General features: G+C 42.4%; 1 protein-coding gene across 1 annotated transcript in view; it reads right to left on the bottom strand.

Annotated features, from left to right (window-relative positions):
- Nucleotides 1-26,668, bottom strand: part of LOC118362562 (fibroblast growth factor receptor-like 1) — a 58,974-nt gene that overhangs the window by 13,652 nt on the left and 18,654 nt on the right. The window contains exon 3 of the mRNA XM_035742988.2: nucleotides 11,737-12,009. Within this exon, the coding sequence (XP_035598881.1) occupies nucleotides 11,737-12,009 (273 nt within the window). The remainder of the gene's footprint in view (nucleotides 1-11,736; nucleotides 12,010-26,668) is intronic.

The following is a 26,668-nucleotide window of genomic DNA, read 5'->3' as shown; positions in this document are numbered from 1 at the left end:
CCCCATTGTTGCGGCCATGATTCTCCCAGACAAGGAGATCATTGGTAGATCTCACCAGTGTCCTCCGGGAACTCATCGGGCTGCTGTGTCATGTACATGTTGACGTACACGACACAGATCGTGTACATCAATATCATGAGCCCCAGGGGGCATGGAGGTAGATAAGGCTGTTAGCACCATTTCCCTGTTCACGTGACCTGGGAGCAGAACCTTTGGTAGGAAGGCCGGATTAGGCAGCAGAGTAGAGCTCGCTTTACCCGGGACTGGGTTGCCAAGCCGCCCATCCTGCTCTTCATCCTGACATGCTGAAATGGCTGCTGCGCATCATCAAACAAAGACTTCCAAGAACTGGAGCACAGTTCTTATGCCGCAAGATTCTGAAGCAACACCCTGCTCCCCACACCACTTGCAAAACACGTTCCACCTCGTGTCATAGGTTGATGGAAAGGGCCCTGGCTGTTAGATGTTAACAACAGAGGGCTCAAAATCTAAACCAGACCAGGGCCAGCAGCCAGGCCTACAGCTGCAGGTGGGAGGGATTAGGATGCCACAATGTGCCCTCCGCCTGTGACAATAGGTCCGGCCTCCAAATGGCCCAGGGGGGTTGGTTATCAGACCGAGTGGTGAAGCGGTCTAAGGCACTGCATCTCAGTGCTAGAGGTGTCTCTATAGAGCCTAGTTCAATTCCAGGCTGTATCACAACCAGCCATGATTGCGGGTCTCATAGGGTGGCGCACAATTGGCTCAGCATCGTCCGGGTTAGGCCATCATTGTAAATAAGAATTTGTTCTTAACTGACTTGCCTAGTTAAATATAACATCTTAAACCTTTGACAACTATACAGAAAGTCCTTCAATTGCTGAAATAAGCATACTGAACAAAAATATAAATGCAAAATGCAATAATTTCAACGATTTTACTGCGTTAAAGTTCATACAAGAAATCAGTAATTTGAAATAAATTCATTAGGCCATAATCTAAAGGCTTCACATGACTGGGCAGGGGTGCAGTCATGTGGGCAAAAGCCAATCAAAATGAGTTTTACCCCACAAAGGTGCTTTATTACAGAGAAAAATACTCCTCAGTTTCATCAGCTGTCTGGGTGACTGGTCGCAGGCGATCCGGGAGGTGAAGAAGACTGATGTGCAGGTCCTGGGCTGGTGTGGTTACACGTGGTCTGCGGTTGAGGCGAGTTAGACGTACTGCCAAATTCTCAAAAACAACGTTGGATGTGGCTTATGGTAGAGAAATGGACATAAAATTCTCTGGCAACAGCTCTGGGAGACATTCCTGCAGTCAGCATGTCAATTGCACGCTCCCTCAACTTGAGACATTTGCGGTATTGTGTTGTGTGACAAAACTTCACATTTTAGAGTAGCCTTTTATTGTCCCAAGCAGAAGGTGGACCTGTGTAATGATCATGATGTTTAATCAGCTTCTTGATATGCCACAACCTTTAATTTAAAAAAATGATTTCACCATTATTTAACCAGGTAGGCCAGTTGAGAACAAGTTCTCATTTACAACTGCGACCTGGCCAAGATGAAGCAAAGCAATGTGACAAAAACAACAACAGAGTTACACATGGGATAAACAAATGTACAGTCAATAAGACAATAGAAACATATATGTACAGTGTGTGCAAATGTAGTAAGGTTAGGGAGGTAGGGCAATAAATAGGCCATAGTGGTGAAATAATTACAATTTAGCATTAACATTGGAGTGATAGATGTGCAGATGATGATGTGCAAGTAGTGATACTGGGGTGCAAAAGAACAAAAAATAAATAATATCGAGATGAGGTAGTTGGGTGTGCTATTTACAGATGGGCAGTGTAAAGGTACAGTGAGTAAGTAAGTACAGTAAGCCGATCTGACAGCTGATGCTTAAGGTTCAAGAGGGAGATATTTTTTTTTCAATTCATTCCAGTCATTGGCAGCAGAGAAATGGAAGGAAAGGTGGCCAAAGGAAGTGTTTGTATTAAGGGATGACCAGTGAAATATACCTGCTGGAGCCCGTGCTACGGGTGGGTGTTGCTATGGTGACCAGTGAGCTGAGATAAGGCGGGTTTCAGCTTTTATTTCTTTCATCACATTCCCAGTGGGTCAGCAGTTTACATACATCTATTAGTATTTGGTAGCATTGCCTTTAAATTGTTTAACTTGGGTCAAATGTTTTGGGTAGCCTTCCACAAGCTTCCCACAATAAGTTGGGTGAATTTTGTCCCATTCCTCCTGACAGAGCAAGTGTAACTGAGTCAGGTTTGTATAGGCCTCCTTGCTCACACATGCTTTTTCAGTTCTGCCCACAAAGGTCAGGGCTTTGTGATGGCTTTGTGATGGCCACTCCAATACCTTGACTTTGTTGTCCTTAAGCCATTTTGCCACAACTTTGGAAGTATGCTTGGGGTCATTGTCCATTTGGAAGACCCAGTTGCGACCAAGCTTTAACTGATGTCTTGATGTTGCTTCAATATATCAACATAATTTTCTTCCCTCATGATGCCATCTATTTTGTGAAATGCACCAGTCCCTCCTGCATCAAAGCACCCCCACAACATGATGCTGTCACCCCCGTGCTTCACGGTTGTGATGGTGTTCTTTGGCTTGCAAGCCTCCCCCTTTTTCCTCCAAACATAACAATGATCATTATGGCCAAACAGTTCTATTTTTGTTTCGTCAGACCAGAGTACATTTCTCCAAAACGTACAATCTTTGTCTCCATAAGCAGTTGCAAACCGTAGTCTGGCTTTTTTTATGGCGGTTTTGGAGCAGTGGCTTCTTCCTTGTTGAGCGGCCTTTCAGGTTATGTCGATATAAGACTCGTTTTGCTGTGGATATAGATACTTTTGTAGCTGTTCCCTCCAGCATATATATGAAAAAGAAGAAGTTTTATTTAAACTTTATTTAACCAGGTAAGCTAGTTGAGAACAAGTTCTCATTTACAACTCCGACCTGGCCAAGATAAAGCAAAGCAGTTCGACACAAACAGTAACACAGAGGTACACATGGAATAAACAAACATACCGTCAATAATACAGTAGAAAAAAGTATATATACAGTGGGTGCAAGTGAGGTAAGATAAGGGAGGTAAGGCAATAAAATAGGCCATAGTGGCGAGGTAATTAAGATATGGCAATTAAACACTGGAGTGATAGATGTGGAGAAGATTAATGTGCAAGTAGTGATACTGAGGTGCAAAGGAGCAAAATAAATAAATAAATACAGTATGGGGATTGAGGTAGTTGGAAGGGCTATGTACAGGTGCAATGATCTGCGAGCTGCTCTGACAGCTGGTGCTTGAAGTTAGTGAGGGGGATAAGAGTCTCCAGCTTCAGCGATTTTTGCAGTTCGTTCCAGTCATTGGCAGCAGAGAACTGGAAGGAAAGGCAGCCAAAGCAGGAATTGGCTTTGGGGGTGACCAGTGAAATATACCTGCTGGAGTGTGTGCTGCGGGTGGGTGCTGCTATGGTGACAAGTGAACTGAGATAAGGTGGGGCTTTACCTAGCAAAGACTTATAGATGACCTGGAGCCAGTGGGTTTGGCGACGAGTATGAAGCGAGGGCCAGCCAACGAGTGCATACAGGTTGCAGTAGTGGGTAGTATATGGGGCTTTGATGACAAAACGGATGGCACTGTGATAGACTGCATCCAATTTGTTGAGTAGAGTGTTGGAGGCTATTTTGTAAATGACATCGCCGAAGTCGAGGATCGGTAGGATTGTCAGTTTTACGAGGGTATGTTTGGCAGCATGAGTGAAGGATGCTTTGTTGCAAAATAGGAAGCCGATTTTAGATGTGGTGATTGACAGAGTCGAAAGCCTTGGACAGGTCGATGAATACGGCTGCACAGTATTGTCTCTTATTGATGGCAGTTATGATATCGTTTAGGACCTTGAGTGTGGCTGAGGTGCACCCATGATCAGCTCGGAAGCCAGATTGCATAGCGGAGAAGGTACTGTGGGTTTCGAAATGGTCGGTGATATGTTAACTTGGCTTTCGAAGACCTTAGATATCGGTCTGTAGCAGTATGGGTCTAGAGTGTCTCCCCCTTTGAAGAGGGGGATGACCACGGAAGCTTTCCCATCTTTGGGGATCTCAGACGATACGAAAGGTTGAACAGGCTAGTAATAGGGGTTGCAACAATTTCAGCAGATAATTTTAGAAAGAGAGGGTCCAGATTGTCTAGCCCGGCTGATTTGTAGGGATCCATATTTTGCAGCTCTTTCAGAACATCAGCTATCTGGATTTGGGTGAAAGAGAAATGGGAGAGGCTTGGGCGAGTTGCTTTAGGGGTAGGGGTACCCAGGTGGAAAGCATGGCCAGCCGTAGAAAAATGCTTATTGAAATTCTCAATTATCGTGGATTTATCGATGGTGACAGTGGTTCCTAGCCTCAGTGCAGTGGCAGCTGGGAGGAGGTGCTCTTATTCTCCATGGACTTTAGTGTCCCAGAACCTTTTTGAGTTTGTGCTACAGGATGCAAATTTCTGTTTGAAAAAGCTAGCCTTAGCTTTCCTAACTGCTTGTGTATATTGGCTCTTAACTTCCCTGAAAAGTTGCATTTCACAGGAGCCATTTGATACTAATGCAGTACGCCACAGGATGTTTTCGTGCTGGTCATGGGCAGTCAGGTCTTGAGTGAACCAAGGGCTATATCTGTTCCTGGTTCTAAATTTTTTGAATGGGCATGCTTATTTAAGATGGTGAGGAAGGCACTTTTAAAGAATAACCAGGCATCCTCTACTAATGGGAAGAACTCAATATCCTTCTAGGATACCCGTGCCAGGTCGATTATAGAAAGGCCTGCACGCTGAAGTGTTTTGGGGAGCGTTTGACAGTGATGAGGGGTGGACGTTTGACCGCAGACCCATCACGCACGCAGGCAGTGAGGCAGTGATTGCTGAGATCCTGGTTGAAGACAGCAGAGGTGTATTTAGAGGTCATGTTGGTCAGGATGATATCTAAGTGGGTGCCCATGGTTATGGATTTAGTGTTGTACCTGGTAGGTTCCTTAACTTCTTGGTGACAGGGGGCAGTATTGCTATTCTGTCCCCAGATGCTAATATATGCATAGTATTAATAGTATTAGATAGAAAATACTCTGAAGTTTCTAAAACTGTTTGAATGATGTCTGTGAGTATAACATAACTCATATGGCAGGTGAAAACCTGAGAAAAATCCAACCAAGAATTGGGAAATCTGAGGTTTGTAGTTTAATTTAAATGATTGCCTATCCAATATGCTGTGTCTATGGGGCCAGATTGCAATTCCCAATGCTTCCAGCAGATGTCAAGTCTTTAGAAAGTTGTTTGAGGCTTCTATTGTGGAAGGGAGTCGAATAAGAGCTGTTTCAACAAGTAGACAGGCTGTGGCCAATCAGTTGTTTACTGCGCGGTCACATGGGCGCGCCGTTCCTTCTTTTTCCTCTGTAATGAATACGCTATTGTCCGGTTGGAATATTATTGAAGATTTATTCTAAAAAGACCCCAAGGATTGACTGTAAACATCGTTTGACATGTTTCAACAAATTGTAATGGAACTCTTTTGACTTTTCGTCTGGATTTTGCACTCGCGCATTGTGCCTTTGGAATAGTGAACTAAACGCGCGAACAAAACTGAGGTATTTGGACATAAATATGGACGTAATCGAACAAAACTAACATTTCTTGTGGAAGTGGGAGTCCTTGGAATGCATTCCGATGAAGATCAGCAAAGGTAAGTGAAGATTTATAATGCTATTTATGACTTTTGTTGACTTTTGGTGGGTAACTGTATGGCTTGCTTTTGTGGCTGAACGCTGTTCTCAGATTATTGAATATTGTGCTTTTTCCATAAAGCTTTTTTGAAATCTGACACAGCGGTTGCATTAAGAACAAGTTTATCTTTAATTCTATGTAAAACATGTATCTTTCATCAAAGTTTATGATGTGTATTTATGTTATTTGATGTGGCTCTCTGCAATTTCTTCGGATGTTTTGGAGGCATTTCTGAACATGGCGCCAATGTAAACTGAGATTCTTGGATATAAATATGAACTTGATCAAACAAAACATACATGTATTGTGTAACATTGAGTCCTGGGAGTGTCATCTGATGAAGATCGTCAAAGGTTAGTGATTCATTTTATCTATATTTCTGCTTTTTGTGACACCTCTCTTTGGTTGGAAAATGGCTGAATGCTTTCTGTGACTAGTTGCTGACCTAACATAATGATATGTTCTGCTTTCGCCGAAAAGCCTTTTTGAAATCGGACACTGTGGCTGGATTAACGAGAAGTGTATCTTTAAAATGGTGTAAAATACTTGTATGGTTGAGGAATTTTAATTATGAGATTTCTGTTGTTTTGAATTTGGTGCCCTGCAATTTCACTGGCTGTTGGCGAGGTGGGACACTAGCGTCCCGAACGATCCCGGAGAGGTTAATCATTTGTGTGAGATTGAGGGCATCTAGCTTAGATTGTAGGACGGCCGGGGTGTTAAGCATATCCCAGTTTAGGTCCCCTAACAGTGCGAACTCTGAAGATAGATGGGGGGGAATCTATTCACATATGGTGTCCAGGGCACAGTTGGGGTCTATAACAAGCGGCAACAGTGAGAGACTTGTTTCTGGAAACGTGAATTTAAAAAAAAAAAGTAGATGCTCAAATTGTTTGGGCAGACCTGGAAAATATGACAGAACTCTGCAGGCTATCTCTGCAGTATATTGCAACTTATAGTTAGGGATGTAAATTTCAGGATTTTTGGTGGCCTTCCTAAGCCATGAGTCAGACACGGCTAGGACATCAGGGTTGGCAGAGTGTGCTAAAGTAGTGAATAAAACAAACTTAGTGAGGAGGCTTCTAATGTTAACATGCATGAAACCAAGGCTTTTACGGTTACAGAAGTCAACAAATGAGAGCGCCTGGGGAATGGGAGTGGTGCTGGGGGCTGCAGGGCCTGGGTTAACCTCTACATCACCGGAGGAGGAGCAGGATAAGGGTACAGCTAAAGGCTATAAGAACTGGTCGTCTAGTGCATTCAGAACAGAGAGTAAAAGGAGCAGATTTCTGGGCGCGGAAGAATAGATTCAAGGTATAATGTGAGTACAGTGGAGATAAACCTAGGCATTGAGTGACGATGAGAGAGGTTTTGTCTCTAGAGGCACCATTTAAGCCAGGTGAGGACACCGCATGTGTGTGGGGTGTAACAAAAGCACTATCTAAGGCATATTGGGCAAGGCTAGGGGCTCTACAGTGAAATAAGATAAACAGCAATAGACAAGGCATATTGACATTAGGGAGAGGCATGTATAGCGGAGTGATCATAGGGTCCAATGAGTAGCACTAGATGAGTCAGGGAGCCAATTCCGTAGTCGCCGCTATGCTTGGTGAGCTGGAGAAACAGCGATTCAGACAGCTAGCGGGCTGGGGCTAGCAGATGGGCATCCAGCGACATAGCAACGGAAGAGCCCATTGAAACCACCTCGGACGGTTATGTTGGCAGACCAGTCATGATGGATCGGTGGGGCTCTGCTTCGGCAATAAAGGGTCCAGGCCAATTGGCACAAGAGCTATTGTAGCCCAAGAATTGGCTGGTGGACCTCTTTGGCTAGCTGGGAGATGGGCAAAGCTTGAGGTTAGCTCCAGGCTAACTGGTACTTGCTTTTGGACAGAGACGTTAGCCAGGAGTAGCCACTCGGATAGCAGCTAGCTAGCTGTGATAATCCAGTGTAAAGGTTCAGCGCTTGTGGTAGGAATCTGGAGATGTGGTAGAGAAAAAGCAGTCCGATATGCTCTGGGTTGATATCACGCTGTGCAGACTGGCAGGAATTGACTGGGCTGAAGCTGGCCGATGTCCGAGTTAACGGTGAGGATCGCTAGCACTCGCTAACTGACAAAATATATACGAAGAAAACGATATATACACAGGACTGGATGGGACAAGACAAAAACATACATCCAACTGCTACGCCATCAAGCCAGCTAAAGGTGAAGACCGCTAGCCGTGGCTAACAGTGACTACTAGCTAGTAGCTAGTTAGCTGGCTAGCTTCTGATGGTGGTTCCAGTTATAAGGTATAAAAATAGCAGATCCGTACCACATTGGGTGAGATGGGTTGCAAGGAAAGTATATTTAGATTGTAGGTGGAAAGTGAGATTAAAATATATACGAAAAAAACTTGGCAACCACCTGTCAAGTGGATGGATTATCATGGCAAAGCAGAAATGCTTACTAAATTGGATGAAAACAAATTTGTGCACAACATTAGAGAGAAGCCGTTTGTGCATATCGAACATTTCTGGGACCTTTTATTTCAGTTCATGAAACATGGGACCAACACTTTACATGTTGTGGTTATCTATTTTTTTCAGCATAAATCAAATCCATGATGAGAATAATCAGATGAACTGATACCAGACACGGACCTGGTGGCGTAGCAGGAAGATTGGAGTACCATGAACCAAGAGGTTGAGTTGAAATCCCAGGTGAGGGCATGTTGACTAATAATGACCGTATAAATGAACATGTACATTCTAATCATACATTTTAAATGCACTGTTTGTGACTATTCCTAATCTTGCCAACAGACAAAGAGTAATGAATGGATTAGTGGTTCACCGATCATGGCCTTGATTGGCTAGACAACGATAAGGCGTGATGTATAATATATTTTTCTTTGGCTACAAATGTTGCTGCAATGTTCGCATGAAACATTTCTAGAACATTAATATCTTATGTTCTGAGAACAAGGCAACCATGTTCTGTGTATGTTTGGTGGGACACTGATGGAATATTCTCCTAACCCACAGAAAACTGGGCACATTAATGTTCTTGCAATGTTCCCATGAAACGTATCTAGAACATTCATATCTTACGTTCTGAGAACATAGTAACCATATTCAGGGTAAGTTCTATTTGACATTTTGGCAATGAGACCCTTTATGAACTTGTGGATACCATTTTTATGTCTCTGCGTGCAGTTTGAAAGAAGTTGCTAACCAGCACTAGGACAATTGCTAACTATTGTTAGCGCAATGACTGGAAGTCACTACGGGCCTTAAGCTTGAAAGCAGGCCAGGATATTGTCGCCACTGTTTCCCTGAACAGCACTTGAACTGACTGCAGTTGTTTCTTAATCTTTTTCTTTCTGAGCTCAAGTAAAAACAAACTGAAATGATGGATACTGTTCGCAGAGCTACATTGGAAGCTGGCCAGTATTACACTTCCCATTTACAATAAATCTCCTCTCTGAAGACACTACCAGCCTTCCCCACCAGGCATTGAACTACATACAAAACACAGTAGGAAAAAAGAAGTAAGTGAAGCGCTGCTAAGGTACACAACAGTAGATTTTGGTAGACAGAATGTGCTCTTTGGTATAAGGGGTCAATTGGTCATCAAAAAGAAAGGAGGAGCAAGGCACTCTTCATATAAAAACTCAGACTTGTTTCGGCTGCATGCCCTTCATCAGGGAGTTTTTAAACTTTTAACATGCCATACAAATAAAGGCATTTTAATTAATTATATGAAGAGTACATACAAAACACAATTAAGATGTTTAACAATTAGGCACATCAAGAGGTACAATAATTTCACCATTGATTGGAAAGTGCCGCTCACAATAAGTATGGACCATTCTACCGTTTTTAGGCTGTCAGTTCTCTCAATGTTCAGTCTTGTAAATGTTTTAAAATGAGGCTCCCCTAATCTCCCTAGCCCAAAAAGCCTCTGACTGCACTGCATCCCTGATGGAACAATTACCTTTAAAAACAAACAAACTGGTGGTGTGTGCCAGTCCCAGAGAGAAGGGGGGTCTCTGTGGTCTTACAAAACAGAGATGTACAATGACTGCTGAGAGGCTAGTGTTGGGTTGTCACGCATTCACCACAAACGGTGGGAAAGGAAAACAGAACAAACTCCATCTGTATGAAGAACGAGGCCAAACAGTTTGTGGTGGAGATCAGAGAGGGTGAAAATAATGTTGTTCAGTAAAATAAAATACACATAAGAAAACAGTATGCCTTATTAAAATCTCTTTCCTGGGAGTAGGTAGAGTAGGTATCTAGTAATACAGGCAGGCAGGTTGAACAGGTTGAAGTTATCTTATACAATCTCACCCTGCTTCAGCGCTACTGAAGGCTAGAATACTTATCATTACATAGTACAGGGCTCCCGAGTGGCGCAAGACACTCCATCTCAGTGCAAGAGGTGTCACTGCAGTACCTGGTTCGAATCCAGGCTGCATCACATTTGGCCGTGATTGGGAGTCCCATAGGGCGGTGCACAATTGGCCCAGCGTCGACCGGGTTTGGGCAGGGTAGACCGTCATTGTAAATAAGAATTTGTTCTTAACTGACTTGCCTAGTTAAATAAAAAACAGGAAGGCCAAGCTAGATAAATCAGTTGTGAGTTACACACAATACTGTGTAAGGAGAGATATGCTATCTATCATTTGGATAAATTGACTGACTCAATGATTTATACACTGTGCTGCACTGTGCAATCATAGAGATATTTCTGAACTGAGCATGGTCCAATGTAAATCATGTGGGCAACCTGACACTGCAGGTTATTACTATCACAGCGAAGAGTTTACATGACGTAACAGCAATGTACAGTAAAATAATGTATTATAAGTACAGCAGACAGCCATGACATTGATGAAATACACTCGTGTGAACTTTGACATTCCTCCTCTTGGTGGGTCTATAGTATATCTAACCAGGAAAAATCAACAGTTTTGCATTCTTGTTGACATCTCAGTCAACTTCATATTGAACAGGAGCAAAAATAACTTTGTTAGAATCACATTTCCCCAGATCCGCATCCCGACCCTATGATACTCGCTACACAATGGACATCATTCTCTTTCCCCACTGTTATCCTGATCTGATTTATGTGATTAGAGTTCTACCCCATAACAAGGCCAGTGTGAGAAACCATCACAAGACCAGGAAGCAGCTCCTCCGGTCGGCCCCTGCTCTCCCCTCTCCTCCCCTGCAGGAGGCTCTGGACCTAATTAGGCATCTTAGAGTAATTAAACTAAACAGAGCTTTCACGCTCCACTCCTCTCATTCATCACGCTCTACTCAAGCACAGAGCCATCCTACTGTACTGTATGTACAGAGGCAGAGAGAGCAGCACTACGGCCTTAGTGGAGGAAGTAGACCAGTGACCAGTAGCTTGACTTAACTTACTGAGAGTTTAAATGCTTGACTCTTGCACAACACATCATGTCCTCTTATATGCTTTACAGGGCTTCATAGGTTAATGTTAAGGTGAACATGTGTCTTGTTGGACTATTCCGAATGAAAGAGCCTCTGCTTTAACAATACAGAGTTTAGCCTGGGGATAGGGAAGAAGTTAATATATGCTTGAGTCACCGAGGATTATGCAATATGAAACAACATCCCATGCTGCTGTTGACTTTTGGATTGAGCAGTATAGGATATAACAGATATAAGAGAGGGGGGGACTAACTTCAATCCCCTTTCCTAAATCCCCTTATTTCAGAGCCATGAATCCATGGTGCATGGTATTGTCTTTTAACATCTGCATATCGACCCGATCTTGACCTGAGCGGAAGAGTTAAGTGACTGACTAAATCGCTTCCTCAAAAGATGATGGCAAGTTTTGAGTCATGTACATTGTTTCTGGGTAGCATCATCGTAAAGGTGATTTCACGGTGAATGGTATTACTTGGCAAACAGTAATATACTGTAATGTAGAGCAGACTGCAAGACACCTTTCTACTTACCGATGACAATGAGGGTATAGTTGATATTAACGCTGCCGAAGCCATTGGTGGCTTTGCAGACGTAGGTTCCAGCATCCTCGGCCTCTACCTCCTTGATCTTCAGGCCCAGGCGGAGGATGCGGAAGCGGATCCAGCCGCTGTGGATGTTGCGGCCGTCCTTGGTCCACATGATGAGGGGTGGAGGGTCTCCCTCCACAGAGCATGGTAGCTTGATGGAACTCCCCAGGCGCACTGGCTGTCTGTGGGCCACCCTCTCAGACACCCACGGAGGACCTGGAGCAACACACACAAATTGAGTTGAACCATATGTATGTTCAACAACAGTCTTCATTTAATCTAGACATATAATACAGACTACATTGATATACATCAATAAACCACATAGTACTGTAACTCATCTCTAATTTGAACTGATTTGATACCAATTGATCTCTGACTTGGGCTGGATTGAATTAAGCAAAAACCCTTGAATGCTTTTTGGGAAGACGTGGGGGCTTATTCATTACCCCTTCTTTCGTGTGATTACGAGAGATGTTGAAACCAGATTGTAATAATTGGACTAGCCTTGTCATCCATTACAGACAGAGTTGGAGGCTCTGGCTCTGGTTGTGTGTAGCGTGCGGGAGATCAAAGCGCAACGGAGAGGGCAGGGCCACTGTGGGGTGGACAGCAGCCCCGCTCCCTGCTCCTAATTGGCTCAGGTTGGCCTCCTCTGATCTGGTGAAGTGGAGCTGGCTCAGACAACCTGTGATAGTCAAGTTACGTAGGAAGCCTGCACAATTCACTGAGACAGCTTAAAGCAGCAGTAGTGCTGAATCGGATCACAACATAACAGAGAGAAACTGAGCATAGTGAAACAACAGAAATTAGCAGATGAGTAGGGTAAACAATGTGGAGAATGCAACGTAATTTAACAAAACAGTTACTGCTCTTAAAATTAGCACTTGGCGTCGTCTGTCTTTCAATACAAATTGTCAGTCTGGTAGCAGTAAAACCTTTGGGAAGGCAGAATAAACAAGACCTCTCTCAACACACACTTAGTCACATTCCAACAGTGCATTTCACACATATGGTAAACAAGCAGTTCATTACAGAGATGGGGGTGTATAGGGAAGGGGGCTGCAGATAACTCCATCTGGGCCTTTATTGGTCACGTTGCTAACAGATGTGGCTGAACTCAACAGCAGGTAAAGGATCTGGAACCCTGGGCTGCCTGGGGGTAGTAACCCTTGGGGGAGGTGGACTTCAGGGTCTGTTCATTGTAATGGTAACAGACCCCTCACAAGTTGTGTGTACCATTTTTTAAAACTGCATTATCAACACACTAATCTACTAGACTGCATAAAGTGGACAGTCAAAGGGTGACTGTACGCTATCCTTTCACTCCACTCTGACTGCTCCATGAGAAGGTGAACCCTATGCTATGTTAAATCCGTCTTACACACACACGCACAGACATACCCCCAGATACGCACGTGGAGTGCACAGGCTCTGCCGTCCTCTTTGGCCTTCCTGTTCTGCAGCATGCACAGGAAATTGTAAGTGTCACTGTTTACGTCTGTGGGGAGAACGTGACCACAGTCTTTTTCGGGTTTTCAGCCGGCCCATATCTCACTCCTCTGCTACCATGAGAGTAGAACAGAGGGACTCAGTGTTCACTCCTCCTCAACAGACTATCTGCTCAGAACCACAGAGAGAGTGAGAGAGAGGTCACCGCACATGGAGGAAATACCCCCTGCCCAGCCTGAGTCTCAGCTTCACTAATTCATAAAGCTAATGAGTGTTTATCTAATGCAATCAACTGCTTCTAAATGTGCAATGACAACAGAGAAGTGACCTTCTACCACAGATTAAATAAACTACTAACTAATTTCTATCAACTAACCAGGCCTTTGGCAAACTGTCAAAATGCACTAATTCAGCATTATCAGAACAAAGCCTTAGGGGTCAAGTTTTTCTAACCCCACATTCTCTTTCTTCTGTATCATGAGAATGATCTTTTGGAGAAATGTTATTTTCAAAGAGCGCATTGTTTATGCAAGAAGAAGAAAATAGTATTTCTTTAGTGTTGTTAAAGAACTGAAAACTCACAAACACTTTTTTTGCCCCCCGAAAAAACACTTTGGCTTAATAAACTAGAAGAGGGCTTGGCAGTCACATCAAGTGCGTGGAATGTTCAACAAATGATTTCCTCCCTCCGTCTCTCCTCTTTAAAAGCCTTTTGATGTGCTTTGAAAAACAAGACATGAAGAGGTGCTGAAAGTCAAGGCCACCGTCTGAATAACGTAATAAGTGTTTGTGCAGTATGAATGACCACCATCCTCTCCTCAACAGAAATACTTCTCCTCCTCTATCTCAAGGACAGGTTCTATTAAAATTGTAACTGAAATTAAGCCTCAGATTAAATGCTTAGAGACAGAGACCCTCCCTGTGAAGTAAATACTCAATAGGTCCATTGCAGTGACATCAGTTTGTAACTCTGTTACACACTTAGATTCAGTTTGTTCTTTTACATGATCTATGACACACCGAATACTTCAATCTACTCTAACAAAGTCTGTTCATGTCAGTGGAGGAACTCTGTTACTAAACAGTGGGATGACAAATGGAACTCTGTTACTCAACAGTGGGATGACAAATGGAACTCTGTTACTAAACAGTGGGATGACAAATGGAACTCTGTTACTAAACAGTGGGATGACAAATGGAACTCTGTTACTAAACAGTGGGATGACAAATGGAACTCTGTTACTAAACAGTGGGATGACAAATGGAACTCTGTTACTAAACAGTGGGATGACAAATGGAACTCTGTTACTAAACAGTGGGATGATAAATGGAACTCTGTTACTCAACAGTGGGATGACAAATGGAACTCTGTTACTAAACAGTGGGATGACAAATGGAACTCTGTTACTAAACAGTGGGATGACAAATGGAACTCTGTTACTAAACAGTGGGATGATAAATGGAACTCTGTTACTAAACAGTGGGATGACAAATGGAACTCTGTTACTAAACAGTGGGATGACAAATGGAACTCTGTTACTAAACAGTGGGATGACAAATGGAACTCTGTTACTAAACAGTGGGATGACAAATGGAACTCTGTTACTAAACAGTGGGATGACAAATGGAACTCTGTTACTAAACAGTGGGATGACAAATGGAGCTCTGTTACTAAACAGTGGGATGACAAATGGAACTCTGTTACTCAACAGTGTGATGACAAATGGAACTCTGTTACTAAACAGTGGGATGACAAATGGAACTCTGTTACTCAACAGTGGGATGACAAATGGAACTCTGTTACTCAACAGTGGGATGACAAATGGAGCTCTGTTACTAAACAGTGGGATGACAAATGGAACTCTGTTACTAAACAGTGGGATGACAAATGGAACTCTTACTCAACAGTGGGATGACAAATGGAACTCTGTTACTCAACAGTGGGATGACAAATGGAACTCTGGAAGATTTACATCAAACGGGTCAGCACTTGAGTGTTTACACAACTGGTTTGCGTTATTAGTGTCCCTGTAAATGGAAAGCGATACATATGACCGCATGCATGAGCTTTCCCGTGTTGCTGTAATGGTGAAGGGCCTTATTTTAGCCGGGCTCTGCGTTAAAATGGAATCTTTCATGGTGAGCAAGAGGAGGTCTGCCGACTCACAGAATTAGCTCTGTTTTTCTTTGCTCAATTTGGTGATGGATTATTTTAAGAGAAAGGGGCACATTAAACAAGAGGCATTCTTGTGATTCAGGCTAAATATATCTCTGGTTTTATTAACCGTTTGGAGGGGTTAAGCAACTGTTGATTCAACACGAGGACAAAGCTAGAGAGAAACAGAGCGGGGAATCAGAGAATGAGAAAGGAAGAGGGGAACACACAAGCAGACTGTAGTAGGCTGCCAGGCTTCAGTGATGTTCAGATGGGCTGGCAGCTCTTCCCTCCTTTCTGTTTTCTTCTTCAAAACACCTGCAGATTTGTAATGATGTGTACATGCATTTTTTCCTCTCTACGAGTGCTTTGGTCTGTCTCGTCATCACAAACAGGTCAATAAAGGAATGACTCCATTGCTGACAGACATTAGAATAGAGAACACCTGGATCTCAAGAAACCGCACTCTGTGATGCATGCAATACAGTAAACAACACACTTACAGAGCATTCGGAAAGTATTCTAACCCCTTTTTCCACATTTTGTTACGTTAGAGCCTTATTCTAAAATGTATTAAATTGTTTTTTTCCTTCATCAATCTACACACAATACCCCATATTGACAAAGCAAAAATAGTTTTTAAAAACGTTTTTGCTAATTGATAATACATTTTAAAAATTAAATATCACATTTACTTAAGTTTTCAGACCCTTAACTCAGTACTTTGTTGTAGGTCCTTTGACAGCGATTACAGCCTTCACACTACAAGCCTGGCACACTTGTATTTGGGGAGTTTCTCCCATTGTTCTCTGCAGATCCTCTCAAGCTCTATCAGGTTGGATGGGGAGCAATGCTGCACAGGTCTCTCCAGAGATGTTTGATTCGGTTCAAGTCCAGGCTCTGACTGGAACACCCAAGGACATTCAGAAACTTGTCCCAAAGCCACTCCTGCATTATTTTGGCTGTGTGCTTAGGGTCATTGTCCTGTTGGAAGGTGAACCTTAGCCACAGTCTGAGGTCCTGAGTGCACTTGAGCAGGTTTTCATCAAGGATCTCTCTGTACTTTGCTCTGTTCATCTTTGCATTGATCCTGACTAGTCTCCCAGTCCCTGCCACTGAAAAACACCCCCACAGCATGATGCTGCCACCACCATGCTTCACCGTAGGGACTGTGCCAGGTTTCCTCCAGACGTGACGCTTGGCATTCAGGCCAAAGAGTTCAATCTTGGATTCATCAGACCAGAGAATCTTATTTCTCATGGTCTGAGAGTTATTTTAGTGCCTTTTGGCAAAATCCACGAGGGTTGTCATATATTTGCCTTTTACTGAGGAATGGCTTCTGTCTGGCCACTCTAACCCAAAGGCCTGAGATGGTTGTCCTTCTGGAAGGTTCTCCCATCTCCACAGAGGAACTCTACAGCTCTGTCAGACTGACCATCGGGTTCTTGGTTACCTCCCTGACCCATGCCCTTCTCTCCTCATTGCTCAGTTTGGCCAAGTGGCCAGCTCTAGGAAGAATCTTGGTGATTACAAACTTCTTTCATTTATGAATGAGGGACGCCACTGTGTTCTGGGGGACCTTCAAGGCTGCAAAAGATGTTCGTACCCTTCCCCAGATCTGTGCCTGGAAACAATTCTGTCTCTGAGCTCTACGGACATTTCCTTCAACCTCATGGCTTGGTTTTTGCTCTGGTATGCACTGTCAACTGTGGGACCTTATATAGACAGGCCTTTCCAAATCATGTCCAATCAATTTAACTTACCACAGGTGGACTCCAATCAAGTTGTAAAAACATCTCAAGGATGATCAATGGAAACAGGATGCACCTGAGCAAAATTTCAAGTCTCATAGCAAAGGATCTGAATACTTAAGTAAATAAGGTATTTCTGTCTTAATTATTTTAATTATTTTATTTGCAAACAATTCTAAAAAACAGTTTTTGCTTTGTCATTATAGGATATTGTGTGTAAATTGCTGAGGTAGGCAGTAACGTAACAAAATGTGGAAAAAGTCAAGGGGTCTGAATACTTTCCGAAGGCAATGTAGGTCTTAGTCGTACCACACTAACACCATGGCTACACAGGTCACGCGTGTGCATGCGCCATCGTGCGCATGTTGATTTTGTCTATCCCCATCATAGACTTAGACATTGCATCAGTGTATCTGTCCCATTATGGTGTTTGTGAGAGCATGGGCAGCACAATTGAGGCCATCTCCATTTAGAAGTAGTCCATTTTCTTCTTCTACGAGAAGGAAATTAATGGCAAACAAACTGAAAGGGTGCCTATAATATGGTGATTTTTATCAAAATAAGTAATGAGTCACAAACAAAAGAGGTGTTGTGCAAATACAGAATGCAACTTCCAAATAAAAACCAGTCTGTAAATATGCCCATATAGTTTCACAAACTATATGTCATGATCCAAAAGCAAATGAGTTACAAATGAGGATTTACAAATTAACGCAATACAGTTTTTTTACTGGTTAACACAGCATATTTTACAAAAATATTTTTTACTTTGCAAACACAACAGTGGTCAAATATGTTTTCGTGAATATGACTGATTAACTCTTGTGACCTGCATCTTACATATTTATGACTTGTATTACATTTGTGAGTTGACTCCACATATTTGTGAGTTGCATTTTACAGATCAGTCGTGCAAATGTAATATACAGAATCTAGACTAGGACATCTTCAGTTCTCATAAAAATAAATATATTACAATAACTATTGAAAATGCATCTGTTTTGGTAACCTAGCTTCCTTTCTTCTTTTCATATCTTATTCCCTCCTTTCCTAGCTTGCTTTCCTTGATCCCTTTTGCTTCCTTTCCTCCCCTTCTTTGCTTTCCTAGCTCTCTTTCCTCCTATCCTCCGCCGCTCTAACCACTAGGCTACCCTGCCGCCCCAACATAACAGTAGCAGCAAATCAGGGGCCCTATGGTAGTGTCCACCCTAAGATTGGAAGGGTGGAGGTTCGATCCCTGGTCGAGTCATACCAAACAAAGACTTTTGATCTGATGCCTGGCTTTTTGGCACTCAGCATTAAAGGGGAAGTTCACCAATTTGTACATGTAGATTTGTTTTCACTCTTTCTGTGATTGTAAAACCTTCTTTAAAAAATATATTTTGTTTAATTATAGGGAAAATTGGTAGACATGTTTTGCTGAGTGATCACTTGCCATTGTCTACAATGCATTAAAGCATGTAAAAAAATAAAATGCTCCAAAGCTCTCCCATTCTGAATGTTTTTTTCTTCCACTGAAGTTAGAGAAAGAAAGGAAACAAGGAAATGAAGACAGCTAGGAAATGAGGAATGAAAAGGAAACTAGGAAATGAAAAGAAAAGAAGTTAAGGAAAGAAAGGGACGAAGGAAATGTTAAAATAAAGCTACAAAGGGTCCTAGAAAAGGAGGAGAGGAAAGATAGGAAAAGATAGGCGGAAAGATAGTTAGGAAAGGTTAGGAGGAAAGAGAGCTAGAAAAGCAAAGGAGGGGAGGGGAGGAAAATAAGGAAAAGGATCAAGGAAGGGAAGCTAGGAAAGAAGGAATGGAAGATAGGAGGAAAGGGAGCTAGGAAAGAAGGAATGGAAGATAGGAGGAAAGGGAGCTAGGAAAGAAGGAAAGGGTAGCAATGATGATATAGATGTTCTTCCTCTTTGTTTTTATGTTTTATTATCTCTCTGCTATAGTGTGTTCAACCATGTTGGATCTTGCCTAGCCATCTTGTCTCAAGAGGACCACAATGGAAATAAGTCCCAGACTTTGTGTGTTATCCTTGATGATTTTACTCACTTATTTTTGAAAATGGTCAAATTAATAAACTAAACAACAACAAAAATAGTAAAGGAATAGAGGAGAGGAAGCCAGAGAAGGAAAGGGAGCAAGTAAAGGATGAGAGGAAAGGAAGCTCGGAAGGAAAGGGAGTAAGGAATGGATGAAAGGAAGCTAGGCTAGAAGGAAAGGTAAGGGAGTTAGAAAAGGAGAGCTAGGAAAGAGAGCTAGGAAACCAAGACTGGGAGGAAAGGAAGCAAAAGGCATCAAGGAAACCAAGCTAGGAAAGGAGGGAATACCAAAACAGATGCATTTCTAAAATGTACTGTAATATATTCATTCATATCTTATTTTTTGGAAAACTGAGTATGTCCTAATCTAGATTATGTATATTAAATCTGCACAAACTGATCTGTAAAATGCAACTCACAAAATCATCGAGACAGGGTTTCCATTAGGAAAATGTGGCGCCAGACAACGTGACGGGGAAGATTTCATTTACTGGTCATTTAAGAAATCTACTGGACACATATACATTGTCGGTAACACTTTACTTGACACCCAGCGTCATAACACGTTATGACAGTCATAAACATTTCATAATATGTTATAACAGCTGACATAACATGTCGTAACCAGTTATAATATGGTCATAACACTGTCATGACATTGTGTTATTTCATGGCTGGTAATGGCACCTACGTAAGTGTTAAAAAAAACTACCACAGTAGTTATAGTATGGCTGGTTATGACACCTAGCCTACATAACAGTGTCGAAACCCACAGAACCTACCACACAAGGCATGTACGTGATAGGCCTATCTGGCCTATAATGGTCATAATGCTTCTTGACAGTGCCATAAAGTGTATATTCTACAAGTAATGAATAAATGGGGTAAAAAAAAACATGATTGTAAAGAATTAATTACAACAATGAACCAATGATTTAAGAAACAAACTTCCAAATAAAAGGAAACTTCTCGGCAGGGAAACAAAACAAATTTGAATAAAAGTGGGGTTTGACACGCTTATGTAGGTGTCATAATCAGCCATAAACTAATGCAAAAATGTCACAACAGGTGTAAATGTATGACAGTGTTTTGACCATATTATGACAGGTTATGACAGTCAGCTGTATGACCATATCATAATGTGTTATGACACTGGTGTGTCAAGTAAAGTGTTACCCATTAGGTGTGTAACTCATTAGGGCGTCCTCCCGCGGTCCACAGAATGACAGAAAGCACATTTGGATTATGGTAATTAATCTTAACGAAACATGCAACTCCTGTAATGAAGCAGTCAATAAAATTTCATTTTCAAACATTTGCCCAAATTGAAATTCGTGGGGAAAAGGGATAACACCATTCTAAACAGCGCACCTGATGCAAGCAGTATATGAAAGAGATTCAAATATCCTTTAGAAATTTAGAGAGAGGGTAAATCTAAAGATGCAACAACTAGGATGGGTTGCTAATATGACTAGGATTTTGCACTTGGCTTCTGGACCACGAAAGAAAGTTGATATGAAAACCAGCAGAACAGAAGAAAAAATGGCATATGAGAAAGTCTTCCATAGGCAGCGCGCGTGGCAAAGGCCCTAGCGGATTATTGAGTTGCGACTGTCAGTGAAAAACATCTCAAATATGTGTGACGATAATGTGTCTTGAGTATCATTTAAAATGTTGAGACAATTAGAAGGGGAGGGGTGTGTGGTGAAGATAGTCTATAGGCGCGTCTCTCTCCAGAATGCTTTGTGCTCAGCTCTCCAGAATCCACTCAGATGTCTCCCGACAATTCTCCCGTTTTCATTGTTTCATGTGAATAGTTTTCCCTTTGATTGTTTCTTTTGATCAATTCCCAGTGATGTATGTCACCAGTAGTTAATGTACCGTCAATCCCCGGAATTTGGTTACATTCATTTCTGTTAATGCATTGTATTACTAATTAGGCCTACAGTCATTTACCATTCTCATTCTTGGAGTGGAAACATTGTTCACAACCTGCTACACTTGTGGGAAACAAATGTTGATTTATATCATAACCATCATTTACCAATTGTCGATTTGTTCATTGTCTTTTATTAGGAGCGCTCCATGTGAGCAATGAGCATGGGTCTGGTTGTTAATGTTAATGTTGAGCGAAGGCACGGTCCTGAGCATTAATAGAAGTAGCCATATCCGCCGGCAGCACCCCGTGAAAAACTATTCCACAAAAGTAGTGCACAGGGCCTTTACTAGTATTATCAAAGTGATTTGACATCTGTAGCACGAGCAACAACAAAAAATCCAGCATCTGCTTTGGCGAAGAAGGTAGTTGTATAATTAAGAACACAGTACAGTATCTTGAAGGATTCAATAGTTGGAATTGTAAGAGTTGTTGCCCTGTCCCATTCTCTGCTATTGTCATTCTAATGAATCCAGAAAGAACAAAACCCCATCTTCAAACATTTACATCAAAGGTGAAAAGTTATGAGCAAAGACACAAAACATCCACATCAAATTAAATATGTTTCATGACCAAGCAACCACTTTTTGTGCAGTCTTAATTTACCATCCTTACAAACAACTTAATGTAAATGTACATTACTATATTGTACATCTAGGTTTGTACCTGTAGACTTTCCATCGGCATAAAAAACAACACACAATACAGTAATTTAGTACATTGAGACATCAAGTAGTTTGTGATGATGTGATGTGTCTCAGTTGGCAGAGTATGGAGCTTGTAATGCTAGGCTTGTGGGTTCGAATCCCACATAGGCGACCAGTACAGAACAAGTATGAACATGTAGGTTGTTCTGGATAAGACAGGAAACTCTGAGGGCCTGAAATAGGCTAGTTGACACAACGTTACAAGTTCGCTAGAGACAGCTTCATGCCAGATCCAGTTGATTGATTAGATCAAATGTTGCATTTCACAAGTGATAGCTTAAGTCAAGACAGATAGAAAGGGAGGCCGACAGGCTGAGTAGAGAGATGAATATGATTGATAGGCTATTTTGATTAGTTGACAAGGGAAGTTTTATAGGCCAACGGCTGCATTGGTAAATGATCATGGTGTATCAATGTTTCCATATGGCAGAAGCTGGTGCTCTCACATTAGTTGAATTTTAACTTTCATATTTGTATCATTTTAATTCATATTTTTATGATTAACCACGTGACAATGATTTTGAGAAACGAAAACGTTATTATTTAAATGAAACTGTTCCACAAAAATGCACATATGTAAATCAAATACTAGGATACATTGTAGACTACAGCATGCTTCCCCAAACTTGAAACTCGTGTGCTGCCTGTTTAGTTTGATAAAATAATTGCCTCCAACTTTCTATGGTCTTATTTTCAAGCAAGGTAAGACATGCTTCATAATATGAAGTAAAACATTTAGGCTTCAAACAATCAAGTATGTTTTCAAATAACATACTGCCTCCAGCACACATTGTAAAGTGGTGGGTGATGGCTGATAGCACTGGTTTTTCTCACGGTCAATTTGGCCAGCAATACTTTTATTTATCTGCTTTTCATCTTTTTATGGGTAACCCTGACCAATGCCACTCACAAACACGTGGAGCAACTCACAAATGTAAAGCAAGTCACAAATGTGTAAAATGCAGGTCACAAACGTAATCTGTGGAGTCACAAATGTTGTTATATCCACAAAAAGATATTTGACCACTGTTGTGTTTACAAAGTAAGAAATATGTTTGTAAAATGTGCTGTGTTAAACAGAAAAAACCTGTCTTTCATTTATTTGCAAATCATTTGTTTTTGTTAAAGATTACTAATTTGTTTTTGGATCATGATATATGTTTGTGAAACTATATAAGCAACAAAACCGAAGTGTGCAGAACTATGGGGCAAAACAGACTGGTTAATTTAAGATTTTTGGAAACATGTCAACTATATTTAATCTCTGAATGTTTATTGAAAACATAAATACATTTGCACAAATGAGCTCTTGTTGTCTCTCAAATACATCATTACAGTTGTTGGTTCACTAGATAACGAATTGTAGACATATTAGCGTAGACATGACATGAGTCAAAACCCCTCAAATCAAGACATGGTATCAATAACATTATAAACGGGGGGTTTCGAGCCGTCAATGCTGATTAGCTGACAGCCGTGGTATATCAGACCATATAACACGGGTATGACAGAACATTTATTTTTACTGCTCTAATTACGTTGGTAACCAGTTTATAACTGCAATAAGGCACCTCGGGGGTTTGGGATATGTGGCCAATATACGACGGCTAAGGTCTGTGTCCAGGCACTCAGTGTTGTGCATAAGAACAGCCCTTAGCCGTGGAATATTGGCCATATACCACACCCCCTCAGGCCTTATTGCTTAAATATACAACTAGCTGAAATGAAACATTATTTATTTCACCTATATTTAACCAGGTAAGCTAGTTGAGAACAAGTTCTCATTTACAACTGCGACCTGGCCAAGATAAAGCAAAGCAGTGCGACAGAAACAACAACACAGAGTTCCATGGAATAAACAAGCTGTACAGTCAACACAATAAAAAAAGTCTATAATCAGTGTGTGCAAATGGCATGAGGAGGTAAGGCAATAAATAGGCCATAGTAGCAAAACAATTCAAATTTAGCAGATTAACACTGGAGTTATAGATGAGCAGATGATGATGAGCAGATGATGGTGTGTAAGTAGTGATACTGGTGTGCAAAAGAGCAGCAAAGTAAATAAAAACAATATGGGGATGAGGTAGGTAGATTGGGTGGGCTATTTACAGATGGACTATGTACAGCTGCAGCGATCGGTTAGCTGCTGTTATATAGCTGCTGTTTAAAGTTAGTGAGGGAAATGTAAGTCTCCAGCTTCAGCGATTTTTGCAATTCGTTCCAGTCATTGGCAGCAGAAAACTGGAAGGAAAGGCGGCCAAAGGAGGTGTTGGCTTTGGGGATGACCAGTGAGATATACCTGCTGGAGCACGTGCTACAGGTGGGTGTTGTTATCATGACCAGTGAACTGAGATAAGGCGGAGCTTTACCTAGCATAGACTTGTAGATGACCTGGAGCCAGTGGGTCTGGCGATGAATATGTAGCGAGGGCCTACCGACTAGAGCATACAGGTCGCAGTGGTGGGTGGTATAAGGCGCTTTGGTAACAAAACGGATGGCACTGTGATAGACTGCATCCAATTTGTTGAGTAGAGTATTGGAAGCTATTTTGTAGATGACATCGCCGAAGTCGAGGTTCGGTAGGATAGTCAGTTTTACAAGGGTAAGTTTGGTGGCGTGAGTGAAGGAGGCTTTGTTGCGAAATAGAAAGCCGATTCTAGATTTGATTTTGGATTGGAGATGTTTGATATGAGTCTGGAAGGAGAGTTTACAGTCTAGCCAGACACCTATGTATTTGTAGTTGTCCATGTATTCTAGGTTAGAACCGTCCAGAGTAGTGATGCTAGTTGGGTGGGCGGGTGCGGGCAGCGAACGGTTGAAAAGCATGCATTTGTTTTGCTAGCGTTTAAGAGCAGTTGGAGCCCACGGAAGAAGTGTTGTATGGCATTGAAGCTCGTTTGTAGGTTAGTTAACACAGTGTCCAAAGAAGGGTCAGATGTCTACAGAATGGTGTCGTCTGCGTAGAGGTGTATCAGGGAATCACCCGCAGCAAGATCGACATCATTGATATATACAGAGAAAAGAGTCGGCCCGAGAATTGATCCCTGTGGATCAATAGAGACTGCCAGAGGTCCGGACAACAGGCCATCCAATTTTACACACTGAACACTATCTGCGAAGTAGTTGGTGAACCAGGCGAGGCAGTCAGTTGAGAAACCAAGGCTATTTAATTTGACAATAAGAATGTGGTGATTGAGAGTCGAAAGCCTTGGCCAGGTCGATGAAGACGGCTGCACAGTACTGTCCTCTATCGATGGCGGTCATGATATCGTTTAGTAGCTTGAACAGGAACAATGGTGGCCCTCTTGAAGCATGTGGGAACAGCAGACTGGTATAGGGATTGATTGAATATGTCCGTAAACACACCGGCCAGCTGGTCTGCGCATGCTCTGAGGGCGCGGCTGGGGATGCCGTCTGGGCCTGCAGCCTTGCGAGGGTTAACACTCGGCTGCAGTGAAGGAGAGTCCGCATGTTTTAGTTGCAGGCCGTGTCAGTGGCACTGTATTGTCCTCAAAGCGGACAAAAAAGTTATTTAGTCTGCCTGGGAGCAAGACATCCTGGTCCGTGACTGGGCTGGTTTTCTTCTTGTAGTCCGTGATTGACTGTAGACCCTGCCACATACCTCTTGTGTCTGAGCCGTTGAATTGAGATTCTACTTTGTCTCTATACTGACGCTTAGATTGTTTGATAGCCTTGCGGAGGGAATAGCTACACTGTTTGTATTCGGTCATGTTACCAGTCACCTTGCCCTGATTAAAAGCAGTGGTTCGCGCTTTCAGTTTCACGCGAATGCTGCCATCAATCCACGGTTTCTGGTTAGGGAATGTTTTAATCGTTGCTATGGGAACGACATCTTCAACGCACGTTCTAATGAACTCGCAATACGAAACATATCCCAGTCCACGTGATGGAAGCAGTCTTGGAGTGTGGAATCAGCTTCATCGGACCAGCGTTGGACAGACCTCAGCGTGGGAGCCTCCCGTTTTAGTTTCTGTCTGTAGGCAGGGATCAACAAAATGGAGTCGTGGTCAGCTTTTCCAAAAGGAGGACGGGGCAGGGCCTTATATGTGTCGCGGAAGTTAGAGTAACAATGATCCAAGGTTTTTCCGTCCCTGGTTGCGCAATCGATATGCTGATACAATGTAGGGAGTCTTGTTTTCAGATTAGCCTTGTTAAAATCCCCAGCTACAATGAATGCAGCCTCAGGATGTATGGATTCCAGTTTGCAAAGAGTCAAATAAAGTTCGTTCAGAGCCATCGATGTGTCTGCTTGGGGGGGAATATATACGGCTGTGATTATAATCAAAGAGAATTCTCTTGGTAGATAATGCGGTCGACATTTGATTGTGAGGAATTCTAAATCAGGTGAACAGAATGATTTGAGTTCCTGTATGTGTCTTTGATCACACCACGTCTCGTTAGCCATAAGGCATACGCCCCCGCCCCTCTTCTTACCAGAAAGATGTTTGTTTCTGTCGGCGCGATGCGTGGAGAAACCCGCTGGCTGCACCGCCTCCGATAGAATCTCTCCAGTGAGCCATGTTTGCGTGAAGCAAAGAACGTTACAGTCTCTGATGTCCCTCTGGAATGCTACCCTTGCCCGGATTTCATCAACCTTGTTGTCAAGAGACTGGACATTGGCGAGAAGAATGCTAGGGAGTGGTGCACGATGTGCCGTCTCCGGAGTCTGACCAAAAGACCGCCTCGTTTCCCTCTTTTACGGAGTCGTTTTTTTTGGGTCGCCGCATGGGATCCATTCCGTTGTCCTGGTTGAAAGGCAGAACACAGGATCCGCGTCGCGAAAATCATATTCTTAGTCGTACTGATGGTGAGTTGAC

The sequence above is a fragment of the Oncorhynchus keta genome, chromosome 29 (assembly GCF_023373465.1).
Source record: "Oncorhynchus keta strain PuntledgeMale-10-30-2019 chromosome 29, Oket_V2, whole genome shotgun sequence".
Lineage (NCBI taxonomy): Eukaryota > Metazoa > Chordata > Actinopteri > Salmoniformes > Salmonidae > Oncorhynchus > Oncorhynchus keta.
This window is presented reverse-complemented; position numbering and strand designations above follow the sequence as displayed.